Here is a 25,620-nt window from a genome sequence, read left to right on the forward strand (position 1 = left end):
GGGCCAAGATCACGCCACTGCACTCCAGCCTGGGGACCATTGAGCACTGAGTGAACGAGACTCTGTCTGCAATCCCGGCACCTCGGGAGGCCGAGGCTGGCAGATCACTCGTGGTTAGGAGCTGGAGACCAGCCCGGCCAACACAGCGAAACCCCGTCTCCACCAAAAAAATACGAAAACCAGTCAGGCCGGGCGGCGCGCGCCTGCAATCGCAGGCACTCGGCAGGCTGAGGCAGGAGAATCAGGCAGGGAGGTTGCAGTGAGCTGAGATGGCAGCAGTACCGTCCAGCTTCGGCTCGGCATCAGAGGGAGACCGTGGAAAGGGGAGAGGGAGGGGGAGGGGGAGAGGGAGGGGGAGGGGGAGGGGGAGAGGGAGAGGGCTATTGTGTGTCTTATATTCTAATTTATGTAGATCTCTATTCCTTTTACAAACTACAGATTATATAGGTTATAAAATCTTTTACTGAAAAATCTTAAAAATCTTACATGAGATGAAAATATTTATTGCCTCTTTCTTGATGTTAACTAGAAGCAATGCTTTTTTTTTTTTCTACCACCTGAGTGACCTGACACTGGTTGATCTCATGTGAAAATTGATTTTTATTTCCCTTGCCAGGAGAGCTCATGTGGTTTGGATTCTAACTTCAATTTGGTCAGGAATAAATTGCCCAAGCCACATGGGCCTCCCCTACTTCACGAGAACTTCCTCTCAACAGGGTGTTCTAGGACTGTGGGCTTGGATTTGGATGTATTTTAGGGGTAGCACTGAGGGAAATTGGTCAAAAACTCATTCTGAATAAGCTCCATGCCATGGGATTCTGAAAGGCTCCATGTTTCATTGGGCCTTCAAGGGGATTTGTGTAGAGCAGTGTCTGGGGCCCAACTCCAAGCTTGCTAGGAAGGTAGACTAGAAATTACCAAAGATCCCCACCCCAACTCACTGACTTCTGATGTGTGAGAGTGCAAAAGCTCACCAGAGCCTCCCTCCCAGAGATGCTAGGACGTGGAGCAGCCTTTCCCTAGGTGTGAAGCCAGAAAGTGGGAAGCATCTTTGACTTGCTGCTGTCCCTCCATCCCCACATATCCTTGGTCTTGCCAAGACCCATCCATTCAACTTCCTTATCCCAGGGATTATCCCCTTTTCTTCCTGGTGCCACTGTTCCAGTCAGATCTTCATCATTTCCCACCTAAAGTATTGCAACAGCCTCCTAACTGGTCCTCCTTCCTCAATTGCACCCAACACCCTCCTCCTCACCCCAAACCATCCATTCTTTTTTCGTTTTCTTGAGACAGAGTCTCACTTTGTCACCCAGGCTGGAGTGCGGTGGTACGATCTCGGCTCACTACAACCTCCACCTCTCAGGTTCAAGCGATTCTTCTGCCTCAGCCTCCCAAGTAGCTGGGACTACAGGCGTGTGCCACCACGCCTGGCTAATTTTTGTATTTTTAGTAGAGACGGGGTTTCACCGTATTGGCCAGGCTGGTCTCGAACTCCTGACCTTGTGATCTGCCTGCCTTGGCCTCCCAAAGCCACTATCCATTTTTTATCAAAGTTTCCCAGAGTGCTATTTTTAAAAATAAAAATATGATCAAGTCCCTTATTTCTTAAAAGTCTTCACTGGCTCCCTAATCATTTACAAGATAATGACTAAACTCCTTAGCATGTGCATAGACATAATCTATTCTCTAATATTCCTTAATTCTTCCTTTAGTTCCCTCTTTGGTCCTCTTTCCTTTCACTGCAGGATCTACATCTTACTATTTACTTATCTATTTCCACCATGGTAAACTTTTTAAGAGCGGAGAATTTTTTCAGATTACACTCCTATGGCTAGGATGTGGCATGGTGCTTCGCATCCAATAAACAGAAACGCAGAAGAATGGTAATTAGCACTTAATTTTAATTAAAATCAACAGTTCAGGAGAAGATAAGGACTAGAATAGTGTTTAATATCAATTTCTGAGAAATCACATTTATATAAAAGAAATAAAACAGGCCAGCAGAAGTCCAAAAAAGATTCAGCTTACATTATTGCACTTGGATGAAATATGCTATTTAGAGTAGCATAATATTCAGGCCAGGCCAGGAGGAGAAAGAGAAAAATAGAGAGGACAAACCTCCAGGTAGTATTTATTCCGGATTCCAAACTCTCCTGTGGCCTAAACAGTATCTAGTCTATTGGAAACATTCAGCAAGGTCTTTACAAAAATGACTGCAGTATCTTCAACACATTTGAGTTGCACTCATACTTTGTTCCAGTCATGTGCAAGTTTAATGCACAGCTCTACCTCACAAAACGGGACATCTATGACACCAGAACTTCCCTGTGCCCAAGGTCATGGACAGGAGGGGAAGGCAGTGAATTTCTACTTTATGCATATTTTAGGGAGCAATACTGTGGCTATCATTTACCCTTTTGAGCAATCTTGATTTTGGTCATTTATAATTAGAACGTGAGAAAAAGTGACAGTGAATACAAATGAGTACTAACCGAATTCGAAGGCTGGTACTAGAAAATAAAATAAAAATTTTAAAAAAGTCCCTTGCCATGTTCACAAAGGTGGCAATAACTGTATATATAAGAAAAAGGCTGTAAACTTATAGAAAAGATAAACTCTGGCTTCTAAACAAATTACAAAATTGATTTTGCCTTTATCCTTGAGTGTAACACAGAAAAATGTAAACCTGTAGACCTAGTTACCAAAAGACAATTATCTTTCTCAGCTCAGGTATGAACTTAAAGTTTGGCCTGAGCTAGTTTGATCTTCAAGTTTTCTCCAAGTTTATCCATGAACTCAAATGTATTCAAGTAATCAGAACGTTGCACACTAACGGGGAGGAAAAAAAAAGAAAATTTAGTTTGTCTCTGATATGGTAGCAGGTAGTGGTAAAGTCCTAGAAATGCTACTTAAAATAGTATTCTATTTGTTTCTGGAAGAAAACGCATTCATGTTAGTAAGCTACAAAATCTATAGACAATGACTATGTTCAGGGTTCCTGGGGCTGACCCAGGCTCAGTACTCAGGCTCTCTAGGCAACCGGCAGTAGAGACTCATCCATACATACTCAGTTAGGTTTCTTGCTATGTAGCTTTGGGGGTGAAATTATCATGGACTTTCGGTTCAGACTAATGCTGCTGAGACCAAAATCATCACACTTCTTCCTCATTCTTAAACATAACAAAACTTATTCAGGGCATAGCCAAACCTTTACCCACCTTCCCACAAACTGTTACATGTCCTTAAAAAAAGTTATAATGTTATTATTTCTATCAGTGTCTTAAGAAAAACAAAAGACAGGCCGGGCCTGGTGGCTCACGCCTATAATCCCAGCACTTTGGGGGGCCAAGGTGGGTGGATCATGAGGTCAGGAGATGGAGACCATCCTGGCTAACAAAGTGAAACCTCGTCTCTACTAAAAATACAAAAAAAAAAAAAAAAAATTAGCCGGATGTTGTGGCACAAGTCCCAGCTACTTGGGAGGCTGAGGCAGGAGAATCACTTGAACCCGGGAGGCGGAGGTTGCAGTGAGCGAAGATCACACCACTGCACTCCAGCCTGGGCAAAGCGAGACTGTCTCAATAAAAAGAAAAAAAAAAGAAAAACAAAAGACAACGGACAAGATAACATAATCCTGCTGACAGGTGCCTATTAAATAGGCTACAAAGGTATTCCACTGATAAGACCATTTCGAACACTGCAATCTTTTTTTTTTTTTTTTTGAGATGGAGTCTCGCTCTGTCCCCCAGGCTGGAGTGCAGTGGCACCATCTTGGCTCACTGCAAGCTCCGCCTCCCAGGTTCACGCCATTCTCATGCCTCAGCCTCCCGAGTAGCTGGGGCTACAGGTGCCCGCCACCACGCCTGGTTAATGTTTTGTATTTTTAGTAGAGATGGGGTTTCACTGTGTTAGCCAGGATGGTCTTGATCTCCTGACTTTGTGATCCACCCACCTCGGCCTCCCAAAGTGCTAGGATTACAGGCATGAGCCACAGTGCCCGGCGAACACTGCAATCTTGTTGGAAATTTAAATTAAGAAACATGCAGTGACCAAGTATATCCCCATTATGGGGTATACTGACCCTACCTGGGACCTCTGCAGATGCACTGGTTGAGATATGGAGACAGTCCCCCCAGGATACTGGCTACCATGTTCTCAGAAAAATTCTCAGTAAACATATGGGCTGTCAAATATTTGCCCAAATATTGGTTACAGATACTTAAGGGACTGTAATCAATTGCACACCTTAATCTTGTGCTGCTCACTTTTCTCATGGGTAAGTTAAAGAAAATAAAGGAGTAGAATAAAATAGCCTCTGAAGTACCTTTGTTTCTATTTGTCTATAATCTGCTTCTTAAAATTAAATAGAACCTTTTCGTTCAATGATTATCAACTAGATGGGATGTCAGCAAATTACAGCCCAGCACATGAACCAAATCGAGGCTGGTTTTGAACATAAAAGTTTGATTGGTACCAGCCACACCATTTGATTCTGTATTGTCTATGACTGCTTTCCTGCTACAATGGCAGAGGCAAAGTTGAATAGTTGTGTAGTTTGCAAAAAGACTGTATGTTCCACAAAGCCTAAAACGTTCACTATCTGACAATTTACAGATATCTGCTGACTCCTGAACTAGATGATGAATAACAATTTATATAATTCCAGAAAGCACCGATGCTCTGAGCCCAGTGAGGATAAGTGTTAATTTGACCATAGAAACTAGGGCATCTTATACTTACTTGGGTAAACCTTTAATGCAAGCAGCCAAGTCCTTGGTCATGAAGCCAGCCTCAATTGTCTCAACAGAGACTTCTTCCAAAGCATTTGCAAAGAAGGCAAGCTCTTTATTGTTATCAAGCTTTGCTCTGTGGGCTAACCCTCTGGTCCAGGCAAAAATGGAAGCTAAAAGAGGGGAAAAAAAACACAACACTCCAATCATCCTAGTTATAGAGGTTTCCAAATGTCTCATAGTTCCCAAAAACAGAATAGTTTTTTGTTTAGGTGACAGACTTCTTTAGATACTAACCACATAGGCTAGAAGTTTTAGGAGAGTTAGAAATATTTCACCAAACAGAAACTTTAAAAAAACACGTTTTCATGGCATGGTACTAGTGTTTGAAACTTAAGGCATTTTCTAATTTGAAAAAGGTCACAATCTCTTCTATCTCTTGTCTATATTGGTCTCCTTTTTCCAGGCTGTAATCTCTTTTTGAAGTGCTATCTTTGAAACTTGTTAAAAGGATCTATCCATGTGACTTTTAGATTTGTAGCCTTATATGACATTTCACTGCACCAGAGGTAAAGGAAAATGCTTGTTGATAACATTCCTCTCTGTAACCTATGTTCTCCCACAAAACAGAAAAGCAAATATTGTATATTTTAAGAAGCATATTCAAATAGATCTTATTAGTAGAACAAATCAGCTACTTGGTGATGACTTTGCACACAAAACACTGAGCAGCCAAGGGAACACATCTGGGCTGCTTTGGAGAGCACTCTCTGGTGAGAAATCAATGTAAACACCATCTTACCAATGGGATTGGTGGACGTCTCCTGTCCTTTCTGGTACATGCGGTAGTGACGGGTTACAGTCCCGTGGGCAGCCTCTGCTTCTACTGTCTTGCCATCTGGACAAACCAGCACGCTGGTCATCATCCCGAGAGAGCCATACCCTGTAAGTAGCGGAGCATGAAGCATTGGGTCCAACTGCATGAAGAGCATTGAGTCTCTCAGAGATGAGAGCATAAATGACTCAATCTTGATAGGTCTTGGTAAGCAAAGTAAACAAGAGCACATGGAATCACCAATAATTCTGCCTTTCAGAAGGCAGGATCCCCGCTCCAGTTGTCAGAGCCAATGGGTCTGGAAAGGCTGCATTTTCCCCTCACTTATCTCAGGGATACCTACTCCTTGATGGAGGGTTCAGGGTCCAACTGCCTACATTCCACTCTAGTTCTATGACTTCATAGCTACTGCGGCTCAGTTTTCTTATCTGTAAAATGGGAGTAATAACAGCACCTACTTCACTAGGTTGCTGTGGGATTAGATAAATATACATATATTCATAAATATATATGAATATATATTTATATTCCTTAGAATAGTACTGGACACAGTGAGAGCTCAATCTATTATTGTTATTCTTATGTGCAATGCTCTGCTGTTCTGGGGAAATAAAGATGGACGAGAGCTGTCTCTTAAGAACCCTCAAGCTGCTCATACACTTGCTGGGACTGGGAAGAGAAGGCAGGTAAACACAGGATCGGCTGGATCTAAGAACATCCCAGTTGCCCTTCCTCGCTCTCTTTCATACCCTCAGTACAACAGTTCTCCTCTGTGGTTTCTTATTGAAAGAACCACATTACAACTCTTATATCTATATAATTGATTTTCTTCTTTTCTCCATTTTTGCTACCTCCCAACATCACCTGTGAAGTTAATAATCAACCACGGAGTCATCACAAAGCAATAACACTCGTTCCTCTGTTGCATTCAGTACAGATGATTGTGAGGATGTAGAGAAACAGAAGGACGGTAAGGAGAATTGTGTAACTCATTTATCTGGCAAAAAGTTATCTTTAACCAGGTTGATCTACTGATTTTCAAACTGAGAGGAGATGTTTAACACTGATAAGAGACAGAAAAAGTGGTACTTCTTGGGAAAAACAAACATAATTAAATTTAACAAACATTCATCTGGGGAGATTCAAGTTCACACAGCTACCAAGGGCAACTGAAACTGAAGGGCAACTTGGTGCTGAGGAAACCAGGCGCTATGTTTCTGTTGATTTGGCCCTTACCCCATGCATGAAACTTCTCCTGGAATTTCTGTAAACAGCCCCTAGGGTTCTTTGCTCAATTGATTTGTGTGTAAGCTAAGCAGTAAACAAAAACACTTTTTCTTTGTTGTTTTTGAGACAAGAGTCTTGCTCTGTTGCCCAGGCTGGAGTATAGTGGCGTGATCTCAGCTCACTGCAACCTCCGCTTCCCAGGCTCAAGAAATTCTCATGCCTTAGCCTCCTGAATGCCAGGGACTATAGGCATGTGACTGCACCTGGCTAATTATTGTAATTTTTTTTTTTTTTGAAGTAGAGATGGGGTTTTGCTATGTTGGCCAGGCTGGTCTTGAACTCCTGGCCTCAAGTGATCCACTGCCTTGGCCTCTCAAAGTGCTAGGATTACAGGCGTGAGCCACTGTGCCCAGCCAAACACATTTGTTTTATATTCTACCAGAACAGCAGCTGGCAGAGGGACATGAGTAGGTCCTGCTGCCCAATAAATGAGCTTTGCAGGCACCAAAGCTTGGTTATGACATGATCAGGCTCCTCACTTTATCCCTCCTTGCCTGAGTGCCCTGGTTTTTTACATTTTCACCAAAGGACAAGGAGGGCAGGGAAAGGGAGTGATTTTCAGATCAGGTAGGCTTTAAAACTTCAAGGAGTGACACTGGAGCCAGGAGTGTCAATCCACTAATTTACTTCCCATGTGGTCTTGAGTAAATCACTTCTCTAGTCTGAGCTTAATTTCCTTAGCTGTCAGGTAAGACGGTGGACCTGGAGGTTTAACATTCCAAGATTTTACAACAAAGGACTACAAAACTCCCCTTCCCAAATTAGAGAACTACCCTGGAATGACCCTGTTCCTACAGGCCAGGCTCCACCTCTGTACCTTGGGCCACAGAGTCCGACTGCACATCACCATCATAGTTTTTACAGGCCCAGATGAAGCCTCCCTCTGATTTCATAGCTTGGGCCACCATGTCGTCGATGAGCCTATGCTCATACCAGATCTTTTGGGCTTCAAACTGGGACTTGTACTGCCTGGGAAACAAAAGGGAAAAGAGAATAATAATAAAGAAAATTGATTTTGTTAGGGATATCATCTGCTTGTCCTAAACAGAAGACGGGACACACAAGAAGCAGCATATTTTAGTAGAAGTAGCAGAAACTCAGGAATCTGACAGACATTGGCTCAAATCCTAGCCCGATCATTTTCTAACTGTAAAACTCAATTTGACTATCTGTAGGAACAATTTTACCCACCTTGCAGGGAAGCCGTGAGAATTAAGTGAGACAGTAGAGTATCCCAATGACTACTTCACTTTTCAGTTTTCATTATACTATAGATCAGATTCTTGAGATTCAGCTTATTTTTAAAATACAATTTTGAAAAGACAGTTCTACTTCTTGGTGTCATTCAGGAAACTAAAATATATTCCAGTTAGTTTCTGGGCTTGGTATAGATGGGCAGCAGGAGGAATCAAATGCCTCAGGCACATTTTGGCCTGAACACTTGCACCTAAAGGGAGTTATGCCAATCTTAAATATTAACACATGCTCACCTCCTGTGCTGTAGAAGCCAGTGTTGTTATAAACTTAGACTTAAGTTCAAATGACTCCACTAAAACAGAATTTTAAATTCTTTTTTTTCTTTTCTTTTCTTTCTTTTTTTTTTTTTGAGACGGAGTCTTGCTCTGTCGCCCAGGCTGCAGTGCAGTGGCGTGATTTCGGCTCACTGCAACCTCTGCCTCCCGGGTTCACGCCATTCTCCTGCCTCAGCCTCCCAAGTAGCTGCGACTACAGGCGCCCGCCACCACGCCCGGCTAATTTTTGGTATTTTTAGTAGAGTCAGGGTTTCACCGTGTTAGCCAGGATGGTCTCGATCTCCTGACCTCGTGATCCGCCCGCCTCGGCCTCCCAAAGTGCTGGGATTACAGGCATGAGCCACCGTGCCCGGCCACCAGAATTTAAATTCTAACAATGGGCTTCAGAAAGAATGGAAATGGGTCTGACTTAGAAACTCACACATGAAAAATTAGAACTTATCACTAACAGCGTACGTTTATTTAAACATTAAAGAACCTGGCTCTGAAAAAAATTCACGTGGGGACCTTATATAAGAACATGTTTATCTTATAAAAGCAAGTCAGAGTGGTTTTGTTTCACTCCTGCTAAACCTCAGTTTTGCCCTTATTTTTAAGAGACAGTGATGATTTTCACTCAATTTCCCCAGAATCATAGGGATAGGGAGATACATACTCTATATGCAAATGTCAGCTTACTTGAGAATAAAGAAAAAGTTAAAAAAGAACTATAGTTACTTGTCATATATCTCCTGAAAGATGTCTTTAAAACGCCCATCATATTTCTTCAGAATAGTGTTTTTGGTGCTCAGATACAAAGGCCAACTCTTAGACAGAGCCATTTGGAAGGAACTGTGTGCAAAATCTTCAATTGACTTATCTTGATTATACATCCCCATGGCAACACCACCACCCTCTGTAGAGGAGAAACCAATGAGAGGAAAAAAAGGGAGAAGAATAAATGTAATGTAGTTGTAATAAGGCTAAAATCACCCACCACAACCAAATGTCCTACTTCTCAGCTCTCACATCTGAGACTAGATTTCAGAAGTCCCAGACAGGTTTCCAACCTGAATATTCCACAAATTTCTGAGGCACATAATGAGAGAAAAGCCAGTTCTAGATAAGGACATTCTAACTTGTTTTGGAAGGACAATAGAAATGAAAAAACATACAGTCTTTAAAATCCTGAAGATGCAGAAATACCAAAAACTGATATGAACCAGAAATACATTTAAGAAAAGGCAAATAATTTTGAAACTTCTTTTACATACTGATATGGTTTGGATATTTGTCCCTTCCAAATCTCATGTTGAAATGTGATTCCCAATGTTGGAGGTGGGGCCCGGTGGGAGGTGATTGGAACATGGGGTTGGATCCCTTATGAATGGCTTAGGACCATCCCCTTTGGTGATTACGTGAGTTCTCGCTCAGTTAATTCACTTGAAATCTGGTTGTTTAAGAGTCTGGGACCTCCCCCTTCTCTTTCTCTTGTTCCCGCTCTTGCCATGTGATACACCTATTGTCTGTTTGCCTTCTGCCAAGATTGGAAGCTTCCTGAGGCCCTCACCAGGAACAGGTGTTGGAGCCAGGCTTGTACAGCCTGCAGAACCATGAGCCAATTAAACCTCTTTTCTTTATAACTTACGCAGCCTCAGGTATTTCTTTATAGCAACGCAAGAATGGACAAACACCCTACCTTTACAATTCCCAACATCTATTTTAAACTTTAGGGGTGTACTCAATCCTCAGTTATTGAGAAAAACTTACATTTCAAATACTGAATGAAAATTCTTATAATCTCCTGGAGGATACTGAGCACTCCTACTGTAGTTGGTAGAAATAAGTAGAAATAATTATGCTACATGTAATCACTGTGTTTTACAACTATTATTGAACTTTGTTATTACTTAAAGATAGAACTTGAATCCATGCCAATGCTCAGGGTTAACTTGGGTTCAGGGTGAAAGGTGCTGAAGCCTGCAGAACCAGATTCCAATAGATATTATTTGGAAGAGGCAAGAAAAACAAAAGGTAGGTGAGTGTTGGGTATTTTTGTTTGTGTGAGTGCTTTCAACAACTTCAATAGTGAAGGAAAAGGGCCCACTAATTATTTCAACAACTTTTGGGTGGGATTTGCCATCAAAGGTAGCAGGGTAGCTGGGAAAGAAAAGGCAAAAAGCAAATGTTCTAATTTTTCACAGGATAAATACCCAGAAGGGCAAGAAGAAAACTTCAGCAAATATATAAGGAAACCTCTTCCAGATACAAGAGCCCTACCAGAGCAAAGGGCAGGATTATATGCTGGGTGATTTGAGAATATTAATATTTAATGTATATAATTCATGCACAGCAGATTTCTGCCAACCTTCTCTCTGTGCTTTAAGATAAATGCATAATCATCTCCTTGTCTTTGCCTAAAGGCATTTCCAATTAAGTGGGTAACCCTTTTGTGCCTTTATTCATGCCACAGGAAGGTATGGAAGCAAATTACTTCTTTATGTCAAGTTTTGGGTTTTGCAAAAACACTGTAGATTCAGATTATATTTTTAGGCAGTCACATAACTAACGTTATAAAAAGCAATAAAAATATTATCTAAATCATTTGTTTAAAAAAAAAAGCAGCTTATGCTACAGTCATACATACCTTCAAAGTTATGTACCAGGTATGTCACCTTTTGGGTTCCGTCACTTGGTGTGTAGGTTATCTCTACTTTTCCAGGCCCAGGAACAACAAAATCAGTTGCTCTGTACTGTGTAGGGGGGAGAAAGGTATAAAGAAAAAAAAAAATACCCTAGCAGGAATTGTAAGGAAAATATTCATATAATACAGACCTAGAAGACACCTAGACAAATAGGGCAGTATGTCAAACTTCTTTTTTTTTTTTAGGAGATGGGGATGAAGAGGTCCAGACATTCCCCTAAATCAGTAAATATTTATTAGGTGCCTATACGAGGTATAGGAAAGTTTTCTGAGCACTGATCTGAAGAGGACAGAGAATAACATAAGCCACTTTCCTTTAGGAAGTTTACAACCCTATAAAGACATATATAAGTGAAAAGCAATATAAGAGCTTTCAAATGCCAAAAGAGGGTATTAGAACCCCCCCCCCCCCGCCAAAAAAAACTATAGGATGACAGAGGAAAAGAGGTGACCATGGAAGGAAGTCAGGGAAGTCTCCCTAGAGGGTGATGATAACAATACTAATTGTAGTACTGAGGTAGCTAATGCTTTGTCCTTACTCTATGCCAGATGCTTTAAATGCTTAACTTGCATCATCTCATTTGATTCTTTTTTTTTTTTTTTTTTTTTTTTTGAGACAGAGTCTCGCTCTGTCGCCCAGGCTGGAGTGCAGTGGCGCGATCTCGGCTCACTGCAAGCTCCGCCTCCCAGGTTCACGCCATTCTCCCGCCTCAGCCTCCCGCGTAGCTGGGACTACAGGCGCCCGCCACCACGCCCGGCTAATTTTTTGTATTTTTTAGTAGAGACGGGGTTTCACTGTGTTAGCCAGGATGGTCTCGATCTCCTGACCTCGTGATCCGCCCGCCTCGGCCTCCCAAAGTGCTGGGATTACAGGCGTGAGCCACCGCGCTCGGCTCATTTGATTCTTACATCAGTCTTACAAGGAGGGAGCTATGATATAGTAGAAATAATGCATCCAGGGTCAAAGGACTTGAGGTCTCGTCCTTACTTAGGCCATCGGGGCTCGGTCTCTCATGGTATCATTGTTACTAGTGTTATAGGACTTGTTCATATGGAGCAATCAAATCATTCTGGGAGCAGCTACAACGGGATGATGATGATTTTTAGGAAAGGGCTGTTCAAGGACAGGCACCTCCCTCATGGGCCTCAGCTACTCAGTGGAATAATATGCCTGGCATATACTAGACATCCATAAGTATTTGCTGCATTGTATCTTCTTCAATGAATTGAATCAGATACTTGCAGAGTTAGGTACCAGCAGGCCCCGGCCACATCTATATGTGTAGAGAAATACTAATAACAACTGGTGAAAGAGCAGTAAGTAACAATAAAGATTAAACACCTACTTTACACAGAACATTTTTGACATATAAAATCCATAAAGTAAATATGGGTGGTAATTTATTACTATTTCTGAAAAGGGAGAAACTGAGGTACCAAAGCACCATAAATGCTTTGTATAGGTTTATGTATATTTAAACAGTCCGCGAATCAACCTGAGGTTTGAAATTCTCTTTCTGGACTTTAATAAATAGAATGGCCATTTTTACAAATGACTGATGCCAAAATAATTAAAAAAAAAAAAAAAAAAGAGGAAGGCTGGGCATGGTGGCATGTCTGTAATCCCAGCACTTTGGGAGGCGGAGGCAGAGGCGGGCGGATCACAAGGTCAGGAGTTTGAGACCAGCCTGACCAACATGGTGAAACCCCGTCTCTACTAAAAACACAAAAATTAGCCGGGCATGGTAGCATGTGCCTGTAATCCCAGCTACTCAAGAGGCTGAGGCAGGAGAATTGCTTGAACCCGGGAGGCAGAGGTTGCAGTGAGCCAAGATCACACCACTGCACTCCAGCCTGGGCGACAGAGCGAGACTCTGTCTCAAAAACAAAAAACAAAAAACAAAAAGGATATACGCAGAAAAAAGGCACGACTGAACTGGAAAGAATCTAGGGTGATTTTTACAAGATTAGCGAGTTTGCACCACTGCCATCTACCTTCCCTTGCTTGGGCCCCTGGGAGCTATTTCTGAAGGCTTTGGCCAGGATGAAAGGATAGTTTTAGCCACAGGGTGGAACAAAGTTAGCTGACCCCTCAAGGACTAAACTGTTTACCCTCAACACACTGTTTTCAATGATGGCTACATTAAAACCTCTGGATTTCAGCATGAGAGATTCCTATTTTTAAGGTCCTTTTAAGACATAAACTACTTTCTGTGAAAGTCTGAAACCTCAGTTTCAACACTGAACTTTGATTTTGTTTATTTGGCAGTTTTTTTGCTTAATTTGGCAACAAGCCTACTGGTACAGAAGTAAAGAAGCAATACTTTTTTTCCAGGCAGGAAGGAATGCTTTAGTAAGGCTGCTTTCAACTACCGAGTCAGTTTTTTTTTTTTTCTTTTTCTTTTTCGAGACAGGGTCTTGCTCTGTTGCGTAGGCAGTGGTGTGATCATAGCTCATAGCTGTAACCTTGAACTCCTAGGCTTAAGGGATCCTCAGGCCTCAGCCTTCCAAGTAGCTGGGACTATAGGCACATGCCACTCCACTCAGCTTCGCCTACTCACTTTGTATATGAATAAACAACAAAACTGGCTCTTCCATGAACAATTGACATAATTATTGAAATACTTTTCATTTTTGTAGAGACAGGGTTCTGCTATGTTGTCCAGGCTAGTCTCAAACTCCTGGCCTCAAGCAGTGCTTCCAACTTGGCCTCCAAAGTGCTAGGATTACAGGTGTGAACCATAGTACCCAGCCAGTTTTTTCTTTTATGCATGATGGGATCATGTTTAATACAATCTTTGGTGGTTCTCAAGTTTGCACATTAGATTCACCTGGGGAGCTTTAAAATGCCTGAACCCCATGGAATTCAGATTTTAATTTGTGTAGGGTGGTACTCAAGCATTGGAACTAAAACAAAGAAACAAATCAAGCAAAGCAAACCAAAACCACCAAAAAAACTTGTAAGGGGATCCTATTGTGCAGCCAGTGTTGAAAACCACAGATCTGGTTGAACCATATGAAATTACCAGCATAAAAATGGCAATATCATATGGTATAACTGAATAAAAGGATAAAGGGAAAAAAACAGCATGTTTGAAAAAAAATGTGTTGAGATGGACGCCTATTTGTAAGTTTATTTGTATTTGCCTTTAGCTAAATGTGTGTAAATATACAGTTATACATATATGCATTTCTCAATTTCATACCTTGCTTAATGGGTGTAGATACCAAAAGATAAGAATAAAACGCATACAAGTTGGAAATTTCTGGGCCATGAAAAAAAAAAAACATGCAAAATCACATTATTGCCAACATGACTTACTTGATCCCCATAAGCATGACGACCTATGATGATAGGTTTTACCCATCCACTCACAAGCCGGGGGATATTTTTGCAGATAATGGCTTCTCTGAAGACCGTGCCACCCAGAATATTTCGTATGGTGCCATTTGGTGATTTCCACATTTGTTTCAACTTGAACTCCTCAACCCTCTTCTCATCAGGAGTGATAGTGGCACATTTGACGCCAACATTATATTTCTTTATAGCTTCTGCAGCATCCTTGGTGACTTGGTCGTTGGTGGCATCACGATTCTCTATGCCTAAATCATAGCTTGAAAAAGAAAAATTAGAAGCAAATTTTTTCAGACAAACGGATAGTTATAACCTCTAACTACAGTGATGGCATATAGAGCTCACTATGCAGAAAGCGAAGGCTCCGAGTACACCAAAATCTGCCAAGTTTTAGCATTAGCACACCCTAAACACAGAAGATGGGTGCCAACTATAAAGAGAACTAAGAGAGGCTAGACTGCTGGGCTGCCCCTCCTCTTGTAATGGGAAGCTGTCTATCAGGAAAATGAATGGAAACCATCAAACTCTGCCCTTTGCCTCCTGTTTTTCACCAGATAGAGGCAATAATGGCCTGGTTTCTCTCCATGTAATTAGTATAATTAAGTGTAAGTCTAAGGACCACCTTTTTCCCTTAGTAAATATTGCTCTTTAAAAATAAAAGGGGGTGGGAGGGCTTAAAGGATTTTTTGTATTTTGACATTAAAGTGGTGGGAGGTAAAGATGTGACAGTTGATGCCAAAAATGCGAATGACTCCTTCATTAATGCCAGTTAGTCATAAAATGAGCCTTTCCCTTTTTTTTTTTTTTTTTTTTTTTTTGAGACGAGTCTCGTTTTGTTGCCCAGGCTGGAGTGCAGTGGCACAATCTTGGCTCACTCAACCTCTGCCTTCCTGGGTTCAAGTGATTCTCCTGCCTCAGCCTCCTGAGTAGCTGGGACTACGGGCATGCACCACCATGCCCAGCTAATTCCTTCTGTAATTCTTGAGCAAGTGTTTGTTCTGGAAACAAGCCTACAGTTTATTGGGTAAGTAAAAGAATCCATCAATGGTTTTGTACATACCAGAGAGTAATAGCTTAATATACACCAACACTAAGATTGCAGGTCATTCAGAGCTGAAAGAATGTTGGTTGTCCTGGGAGCATAGAAAATGACTGCAAAGCTTTATTTGAAGCATGCAATAGTTTGTTAAAAAGCAAGAAAACAAAATAATGTAACAATTTATTCTGTTCTCCAAGGATTTAAAGAAAAGTTTTTCAGCTCTTAAAACCTGCCTCTAGATTTCTTTTTGGTTCCCTTATCTTCCTTTCTTAGATCTCCTACCCAACTCATGATGCAAACAAAGAGATAGTAATCTTGACATATTTCCAAATAAAAATAACTCCCAACCGCTTCGACTTTAGATAATTCATATAAATCTAACGAAGTCATGTCCTTTGTTATCTTCTTGCATAGGAAATGCTGATCCAATCCCAACTCCAACAGAAGTATGATCAGTAGTTTTCAAGTTCCTAGGAACCATTTCTCATAAGGAGAATCTATCAGCAAATTAGTAGATTTTTTGCTTGTCTTCTTAACATTTCTAAGAAGATAAGAAAGGAAGGAACAAATTGCCCAGACCACTGTCCAGCCTACATAAAACAAACTATCTGCTCCATTCTCCTGAAAAAGAACCAGTCAGTGATAATAATAGGAATTTTGGAAAAATTTAAAACTTGTTTGAGCCTTCAAAAATTATCTAGTCTGCAGCCACCAACTTTTTTCCTCCTAGTCATAGTGACTACCCTTTAAAACTCTTCATGATTCTAAACTAAAGAGGCTCAAAGCATCTTTAGTTGCAGCCATTATAAGGAAAAGAACCCTGCCAGTTCACCTACTGTCATGTAAAGTCCTGAAATAGGAGTTCCTAAGATGCTTTTTTTTTTAACCTAGTTGGAAGATGTTTTTATGCCTAATTTCCTATGTTTGGTTGACTTCTGCAAGTATTTATATCTTATCATGATTTCTATTTATCATGATTTCAATATAGACATCAGCAGCTTAGGTTTAGAACAATTAAAAAGTATGTTTAATGACATTATGTGAATTAAATGTCTCCACTCAAACAGGTCCTTAGGACAAATTTTGATGACTAATTCTGGGCTGAGGCAAACACACTTAGAGTTGCCAATAGTTTGGCTGAAACGTGTTGCTCAATATTTTTCTATGCCAGTCTTCAGCCACTTTACCCCTTTAAAAATTCTATCTCTACCTAAAGGTACAAAGAACAGAAGCAAGTTTATGAAAAACACAGCGAAAAAAATGAGAGAATTACATAGACTTTTGCATCTGTCCCCAAGCACTTTATACACAGGGCAAAGGGACACAGGATTTAAGGGAATTTTGCTGGAAAGGAGGGGTTCAATTAAGAAACATCATGAATTCTTTCTGCACTACAATTGTATGAAAAGGGCAAAAGGTGAGGAATGAAAAGGAAACAGGTCCATTGACTAAGTAGGGTGATAGAAAATTGAGTTTGAAATGACAAAATTGTGTTAACTGCATTTAGTTTACTGTTTCTTACATCCTCTCTTATTTCCCTTTTCTCAATACATTGTACTATTCTTAGCCACTGCTTTATTACAAATAAAACCTTCACAGGAAACAGAAGGTTAGAAGAATCTGAAAATCATTCTTTCCCTTATAATTCTTGACTTTTAGATGATAAATCCAGTTTTTCTAGCAGTATGTTAAAATTAGAAGATTCATCTGAATATATTTAGGCTTAAAACAAACTTTATTCACAAAACACAGCTATATCTATATAAAAAAAGCTAACTTCACCTCAAAATAATTCAGATTACATTCTTTTTTTTTTTTCCTGTTTCTCCTTCCCTTTTTTTTTCTTTTTTTTAAAAAAGTGATGGGGTCTCACTCTGTTGCCCAGGCTGGACTTGAATTCCTGGTCTTGAGGGATCCTCCTGCCTCTGCCTCCTAAGTAGCTGGGACTTCAGGTGTGCACCACCATGCCCAGCCAGATTATCCTTTCTGAGTTTGCTACACGGAGGGGTAACCCATTTACCTATGTAGATCCAATTCCACATAGGGAAAAATGAGTTTCTCTTTAATCAATTCCCAAATGATTCGTGTCATTTCATCTCCTTGCATCTCTACCACAGAACCGCCACTGATTTTTTTGGACATTTTGACTTCAATAAACCTAAAAAGAAAAAAAAAATACATGCCTTGTCATTTATTTCATTATAAAGTGAAATATATAAACAATGTAGTGTTTATATAAACAACGTAGTGACTACTAAAAGAACAATTCATGCAATTCAATTTATGTGTAGTTGAATAAAAAGCTAGTAACACCAATTCTATTTACCATTAGAATTGAGTATCTTCTCTGAACAAAGTATTGTGTTATGTTTCACATGCGGTTTCTGAGCTAGCCCTCATAACAATCCAAAAAAATGGCCATCATTTCATCATTTTACTTTGTTAAAAAAAAAAGAGCTTTCCCAAGTCCACCTAGCTAGAGCGTGGGAGAGCCTGACCCTATAACGTGCCCTTCATAATGCAATCATTATTCTCAACTACTGGTTTGTCTTAAGAAATGAGATTATTTCCACAATCTCATGTTTATTGAACACTTCAGTCCAACTCATCATTTTACTGGGCTCTCAAGATGTGCAGAATGGTGAGTGCTAGTATTTCTCCTCCTTTAAGAGGCTGTTTTTGTTATTTAATAAAAATAACTAGCCATGAGGAGATTCACCTGGTTCCTGTGACCCATATTCAGGGAAACTTTAAGTCTAAAAGCGAGATGAAGAATTCCTGGTGGAACTGTTTTCCTAGAGAGAACACAGACATTGGAGATGTGGGGCTAAATACAACAAAGTGATTTCTCCATTAGAAGAATCTCTATACAGTAGGGCCACTGCCCAGGACCCAAGCATGTCCCTGTCATCTTCTTGTGGCTGTTCACAGGCAAGGGTAAGCTGCTAGTGAGTGGGATAGGACAAACTGTTCATTGTCCTAGGAAGACAGCACTTTAAGGATAGGGTGTGGGGGTAGCATATACAAATCAATCTGATTCTCAGAGAGTGCAAGGTTGGACCCTTTGGAAGAAATGAAACTGTCCCAGCTTGTCCATAGAGGCAGAAGAAGCTCTGAGCCTGCTAAAAGTTATCTATTCCTTCTAATGATGCTCTAATCGAAACTCTTTTTTAATCCAACAACACAGCTGCAAATTGCTTTTATTCTCTTAAGGACTAAAAAAGTCAAGAGAATTGACTTTAAAGAATTATTAGATAAGAAGCCTAAAATAGTCTTTCTTGAAAAATTGAGATAAAGTAATTTGGTCTTTAAATAAAAATGTAATGATTAGTAGACAGTAAGCCTCTGTTTCTTGACAAGCCTGGATGTATTTCCAATCCCCAGGCCCATTTTCACTTCCCAAATTCGCAATTCTAGAATTCTTCTTACTAGTGTTTAGGAGATTCCTTTGGGGAACCTTCTGGAACTGAACTAGACTAAAAGAAATGAACAGAATGGTGTGGATGAGTCAATTACTTCCCATTTGTAATGTCAAGTATAATTTGTAGTACAGCCGAAAGCATATGATTCAGTTCATGTTTGATTCCACTGTCACACCTATCCTTGTTTTAAAACAAAGCAAAAAAGGAGGCAGTGAACTTATCTGGTTCCTGATAATACACTTCCATGGCCATGTCCCTATATAGTATGATGCAACAGTCATGACATGGCAATTTATTCTTGATGGCAAATACAGTTAATAGAGGTCAAATATTGAACCTAAAATGTGAAGACTGATATCTTTTTAGTTCACTGTTTCCTTCTCAGTTAAAGCAACTGTACTCTCTGCAGTAATCTTTCTTTATCTCATAATGCATACTTCAGACGCTTCAGGTTTTCCTCACATTACTTAGCCATGAAATTTTTACCATCTTTTAACTAAAACAGTGAAGCTTTATTGTTACTACCATGTGGAACATAATTGTATTTCTTCTGGATCTGATTTCCATGGGATGGGCTCGAGGCCCCACTGGACTGACTTCTCCACCTTTGTTGCCCCTCAGATTTTGTCTCCAACCCAACCCCAACTTCAGAAGGAAGGGCTGTTCCAAGACCAGCAGGCACCAGCTCATTTAAAGTAGCTGAATCCTATCTCCTAACATAATTGTGCAATTCCAGAAAATAAACCTGGAATAACAATACAGAGTAGTTTAATGAAAAAAAGAGCCATTTAATATTATTTTCATCAACCTCAAGTTTTTGGCCAGATTGTTTTTTGCCGAATTCATGAACTACAATAATTTCTGGGCGAAAAGGATCTCTTGCAGATAAGACACTATATTAAAAGAAACAAGGAAGCTGTTGGAATTCGTTGTTGGAAATATTCCTCACTCATTCCCTTGCAGTGCCTCGGCCTGCCCCCAAGACCAGTTAAACACTGTACTGCCACATCAAAGAAAGTACAGAAGGGGGAAAATTGCTAATTCTCACCTTGACAGTGAATGAATTTCTTATCACCCCAGTTCCTCCCAGTCTTGCAGACTCAACTGAATGTAGTTTAGCGCCTAAAACAAAACAAGGAATAAAAGTGTTAACATACAGAACACTCACAGGAGAATTTAGCTGTTTTTAGTACCTGCCAGACAGCCCAGTTTATCCGGTTTAAAGTACAGTGCTGATTGTACTCGGAGGGACAAAGGCCAGTTTTAGGCCCGCAGGCACTTTCCAAATAAAGGTCACGGGAGCACAACTTATCTCTGCGCGTGCGAGGGCGTGCCCCCGCTTCGCCGCCCGTTAGCAGGTCTTGGGGTTTGCACGTCCTTGCTCTTGGCCTGCACCCGTCCTTATGGCCGTTGTGCAAGAGGGCTGCAATCAAGGCTGGATCGGTACCTCCTTCCAGGTCTCCACGCCCGCCCCTCCCTTCCCCTCCCCTCCCCTCCCCTCGCTGGTGCTGGGACCTTTTAAACTCCAGGCACCCGGAACTGGCGGGGGTGTTTCCCCCAGCCCCCTCTCGCCCCGTGTGGCCTAGCGACCCCTCTGAAGGCCGCTGGAGCTCCGCCCCTCCACGCCCCCTGGCGGACGCGAGGGATCGGCTTCAAGGCTATTCCTCGCCGCCTGAGTTCCCTGCAGACGCCCGTCTGCGGCTTACAGCCTTCTTTGCATCCAGCCCCCAGCTGCTGCACGTTTTCTTCCTCCTACACTCCAGGCTTAGTCTTCTACATGCATTCTTGCAACTTCCACCCCTCGATTTTCCAACCCAAGTGCAGACCTGATTTTCCCCTTGTCGTTGCATCCAACTTCCTCACCGCCCAGTTTCTCCCTCCCATGCCCAAAAGCAGGCCTTCTGCATATCCAAGCATCCAGCATGCCCTCCTTCCCTTTTCTTTTCCCATTCTCAATACCTGGATTTGTTCCCTTCTTTGCACGCAGGCCTCGACTCCCTCCACACCCAAGATCTGCGCTTTTTTCCTTTACCCCATTCCTGTCTTCTGCGGAATCAGAGCCACCCCTCCACAGCCAGGGACCGGGGCCGCCCCTTGGAGCCTGAGGTTACCTGCCGGGATGATATGCTGGCGAAGAGTTGGGGCGCCACAGCCGCTCACAAGCTCAGACTCACAAGCACAGCCTGGCAATCCCAAACCGGACTCCCAGTGCCTCCGCTTCTGAAGTAGACTCTGCAGAAACCCGGGACCACAGGGCGGGTCCGAGCTTTTCCTCTTCCCGGCTTTGTCCCCTCCCAGGCCCCGCCTCCTCAGCCCACCTCCCCCAGCCCCGCCCCCGACACGTCTCCAATCGCCACGCGCCAATTCCCGTGGGATGGGCGGAGTCAGCGAGAGGGGCGTGGCCACAGTCAAAGACGGAGAATCCATGGTGCCACTTTCCCGGTGATCCCGGTGGGGGAAGGAGTTGCCGCCCGGCAGAGATTCAGTCCCGAATCCCGACAGCGAAGAGACTTGTATGCCACCTGCAGGCCGGGGAGCGGGGCGCGCTGGGGCTGCACCACCCCGAACTTTGTAACAATCTAGAGCACCACAGAGTGTTTCCAGGTCGGCACAAAAGCGAACGGGACAGGGCGCCCCGGGCGGCGGCAGCTTGGCCGGCCCGCTGCCTAGCGCGCCTCCGAGGGGCGGTAATGGAACATACCTTTGGCTGAAGAAAGAGTGCTCCCGGCCAGCGCGGGGTCGCCTAGGGGGTTCTGCGCTGCCTAATGCAAAGGATGGAAAAGTTACAGAAGCAGGTCCTGACACCACCTATGTCTAGGTCTTTAGAAACTCCATTGATTGTTTGCATTAGAAGATAATGAATGGGATTCTTATTATTTTCTTTTTTAAGACAGGGCCTTGCTCTGTTGCCCTGGCTGGAGTGCAGTGGAGCGATCACCGCTCACTGCAGCCTTGACTTCCTGGGCTCAAGAGATCCTCCCACCTCAGCCTTCCGAGTAGCTGGGATTACAGGTGCACACAATCACACTCAGCTAATTTTTCTTTCTTTCTTTTATTTTCTTTTTCCTTTGGTAGAGATGGGTTTCAGCAGCCCAGGCTGGTCTCGAACTCCTGGACTCAAGTGATTGGCCCTCCTCGGCCTCCCAAAGTCCTGGGATTACAAGCGTGAGCCACCATGCTCAGTTGGCGGGGGATTATCTGTGATCCAATGAAGTTGGACTAGAGATGTGAAGCCTTAGAAAACGGTGGATTGAAAAAAGAATTTTAGTCTCCTCCAGAGATTATATTTTGTGTGCTCATTGCTCTCAAAAACATGAAAATAAAGAGTATTTTATATTGTGATTTGTAGGACAGTAGCATGCTTGTATATTGCTGCCCAGAATTTAATGCTCCAATATTTATTTATTTATTTATTTATGAGACAAAGTCTTGCCCTGACACTCAGGCTGGTGCAGTCTCGGCTCACTGCAACTTCCGCCTCCTGGGTTCAAGTGATTCTCCTCTTTCACCTTCCCAAGTAACTGGGACTACAGGTGTGCCACCATGCTAAGCTAATTTTTGTATTTAGTAGAGACGGTGTTGCACCATGTTGGCCAGATTGGTCTCAAACTCCTGACCTCAAGTGATCCGCCTGCCTCGGCCTCCCAAAGTGCTGGGATTACAGGCGTGAGCCACCGTGCCCAGCCTCCAAAATTTATTTTTAAAAATTATCTCTAACATTGAATTAGTACATTATTCTTTGAAGATAAACTGATCTACGTGGTACTACTCAAGGTGCGCTTTGGACACCAGAGGGCACTGGTATTTTTCCCGAGAGAAAAGAAAAAAGCATACACCTTGTCAACTTGGTTTTTGAGGTGGCTTAAGGGATATTGGCAGCCACCTCCATTTATTCCTGTAGAACTGTTTAGAGAGGTATATGAGCTTTTTGAAGGGGGTCTGACTCTCCACACCTGTGGGTATTTCTCATCAGGTGGAACCGAGAGACTGAGAAAAGAAGTAAGACACAGAGACAAAGTATATAGAAAGAACAGTGGGCCCAGGACACTGGCGCTCAACGTGCAAGGACCCGCACCAGCGCTGGTCTCTGAGTTCCCTCAGTATTTATTGATCACTATTTTTACTATCTTGGCGAGGGGAGTGTGGCAGGGCAACAGGGTGATGGTGGGGAGGTCAGCAGGAAACATGTGAGCAAAGGAATCTGTATCATGAATAAGTTCAAGGAAAGGTACTACGCCTGGATGTGCACATAGGCTAGATTTATGTTTCACTTTACACAAACATCTCAGTGTAGCAAAGAGTAACAGAGCAGTATTGCTGCCAGCATATCTCGCCTCCAGCCACAGGGCGGTTTTCTCCTATCTCAGAATAGAACGAATGGTCAGCTTTACACTGAGACATTCCATTCCCAGGGACGAGCAGGAGACAGAAACCTTCCTCTTAACTGCAAAGAGGCCTCCCTCTTTCACTACTCCTCCTCAGCACAGACCCTTCACGGGTGTCAGGCTGGGGGATGTAAGGCCTTTCCTTTCCCACAAGGCCATATCTCAGGCTGTCTCAGTTGCAGGAAAGCTTGGACAATACCCAGGCTTTCTTGGGCAGAGGTCCCTGCGGCTTTCCACAGTGCATTGTGTCCCTGGTTAATAGAGAATGGAGAATGGTGATGACTTTTACTAGGCATACTGCCTGCAAACATACTGTTAACAAGGCACATCTTGCACAGCCCCAAATCCATTAAACCTTGATTCAATACAGCACATGTTTCTGTGAGCACAGGGTTGGGGCTAAAGTTACAGATTAACAGCATCTCAAAGCAGAATAATTTTTCTTAGTACAGATCACAATGGACTTTCTTATGTCTTCCATTTCTACATAGACACAGTAACAATCTGATCTCTCTTTCTTTTCTCCACTCTTAATTTTCATCTTGAATCTGATGCCCTAAGTCACCTGAGACTGTAGTTACTTTATATTATATCAGGTTCACATTGCTTATTACCCCTTTCTCACTACCGAAAGTAAGCATTCATATCCATTCTTGTTCCCAAAATAATGTAGGGCAGCCATAAAAACACATCAAATATAGCAGAATAAAAACATTGACTATAATTGGGAAAAATAAGGTTAAAAAATGAATAGCTATAGGATGTTATATAGAACCAAGGCAAATTCAATCATCAAACATGTTATATCAAATCCTAAACACTTGCTAGAGATGGCTGCAAATTTGGCTTTAAGCCAATGTAGTAGTAAAGGTGGCAGTTATTGGAGTCTCAGCATATAAAACAGTGTTTCCTAAGCCAGTAATGGAGGAGTTGATTTTCCACTGAAAAATCTGGCCGGGTGCAGTGGCTCAAGTCTGTAATCTCAGCACTTCGGGAGGCCAAGGCAGGAGGATTGCTTGAGGCTAGGAGTTTGCAACCAGCCTGGGCAACATAGGGAGACCCTCTTTATACAAAACGAACAAAAATTAGACAGGCAAGACTGCGCCTATAGTTCTACCTACCTGAGAGGCTGAAGTGGGAGGATCACTTGAGCCCAAGAATTCAAGGCTGCAGGCTCCAGTGAGCTATAATTGCACCACTGCACTCTAACTGGGGCAACCAAGCAAGATCCTATCTCTTAAAAAAATTATTTTTCAGATCCCTAGGATTGACATTAAAATATTGCTATAAATATGCATAAAACTAGATATATGCTCCTTAGGCTGACAGCTCATACAACTGTAAAATAAAAAAATTTATAGATAAAATGACTAGAAAGAAAAGTAGAAAACAACACATTACCATTAATATCACTTAAATACAACAAATAACATTTAGCTGAAATTAAATTACTTCTTGAAATGGGAAGATGAAGCTCACTGGTTATGTGCACGTTCTTTTTTTTTTTTTTTTTTTTTGAGACAGAGTCTCGCTCTGTCGCCCAGGCTGGAGTGCAGTGGCGCAATCTCAGCTCACTGCAAGCTCCATCTCTCGGGTTCACGCCATTCTCCCGCCTCAGCCTCCCGAGTAGCTGGGACTACAGGCACCCACCACCACGCCTGGCTAATTTTGTTTTCGTATTTTTAGTAGAGATGGGGTTTCACCATGTGAGCCAGGATGGTCTCGATCTCCTGACCTCGTGATCCACCAGTGTTGGCCTACCAAAGTGCTGGGATTACAGGCGTGAGCCACCGCACCCGGCCATGTGCACGTTCTTTTTTACATAGCCAGCCTATTTTACTGGATGACATACGATGGTTCATTTAGCCCAGCACCCCTCTCTATTTGGTTAATATTTCATGTGTTGACATCATTTGTCTTTCATTTAGCCAGTAAAAGAATCTGAGTATTTTAATAGTCTGGCCCCACATACTGTTATAAACACAAATGGAAACACAGGCCATGAAATTTCTGTAAGCATTTGGTTTTGACACACTCATCCAGATAACAGGATTCTCATAAATATTCTACTGTGGTTGTATTTTCATTTTGATTATCTAAAAAAAACTGAGGTAGAATGAATAGAGCTTGGTCATTGATTGTCCATGAAGATTATGAGAGAGATAACGGCAAAAGGGAATTCTGAATTTGGAGTTTGGGAGACAAGGTGCAGTTCAACAAAGAAGGAATATACATAGAGTCACAGATCTGATGGCCAAGATCATGGGTTAAGTTTAAGGTTTCTTAACTTTGCGATGCCATGGGACAGCAAGATGATGTCCAGGAGGCAGTTGGCCTCATCTGCAGTTCAGA

The 25,620-nt window shown here is 42.1% G+C and overlaps 1 protein-coding gene and 1 long non-coding RNA gene across 5 annotated transcripts; one reads left to right on the forward strand and one right to left on the reverse strand.

Annotated features, from left to right (window-relative positions):
- Positions 1–1,881: 1,881 nt before the first annotated feature.
- On the reverse strand, positions 1,882–21,217 carry IDH1 (isocitrate dehydrogenase (NADP(+)) 1). Of its 3 annotated transcripts, none has more exons than XM_004033131.5 (10): positions 20,995–21,217; positions 19,932–20,005; positions 17,482–17,619; positions 14,390–14,681; positions 11,011–11,116; positions 9,102–9,279; positions 7,670–7,821; positions 5,533–5,673; positions 4,741–4,903; positions 1,882–2,829 (listed from the first exon to the last, which is right to left on the reverse strand). In XM_004033131.5, exons 3-10 carry the CDS (start codon positions 17,601–17,603, stop codon positions 2,739–2,741), a joined length of 1,245 nt encoding a protein of 414 aa, XP_004033179.2. In that variant the 5' UTR covers positions 17,604–17,619; positions 19,932–20,005; positions 20,995–21,217; the 3' UTR covers positions 1,882–2,738. The 3 variants fall into 3 exon arrangements, with proteins under 3 accessions (XP_004033179.2, XP_004033180.2, XP_063551238.1); XM_004033132.5 differs by lacking the exon at positions 20,995–21,217 and adding an exon at positions 20,399–20,552; XM_063695168.1 differs by lacking the exon at positions 20,995–21,217 and adding an exon at positions 20,077–20,377.
- Positions 21,218–21,276: 59 nt separating this feature from the next.
- LOC129531946 (uncharacterized) lies at positions 21,277–22,225 on the forward strand. Of its 2 annotated transcripts, none has more exons than XR_010129692.1 (2): positions 21,277–21,487; positions 21,959–22,225. It is a non-coding gene; the product is annotated as an uncharacterized lncRNA (long non-coding RNA). The 2 variants fall into 2 exon arrangements; XR_008677454.2 differs by lacking the exon at positions 21,277–21,487 and adding an exon at positions 21,499–21,678.
- The last annotated feature ends 3,395 nt before the right edge of the window (positions 22,226–25,620 follow it).

Source organism: Gorilla gorilla, chromosome 11, assembly GCF_029281585.2.
Source record: "Gorilla gorilla gorilla isolate KB3781 chromosome 11, NHGRI_mGorGor1-v2.1_pri, whole genome shotgun sequence".
Lineage (NCBI taxonomy): Eukaryota > Metazoa > Chordata > Mammalia > Primates > Hominidae > Gorilla > Gorilla gorilla.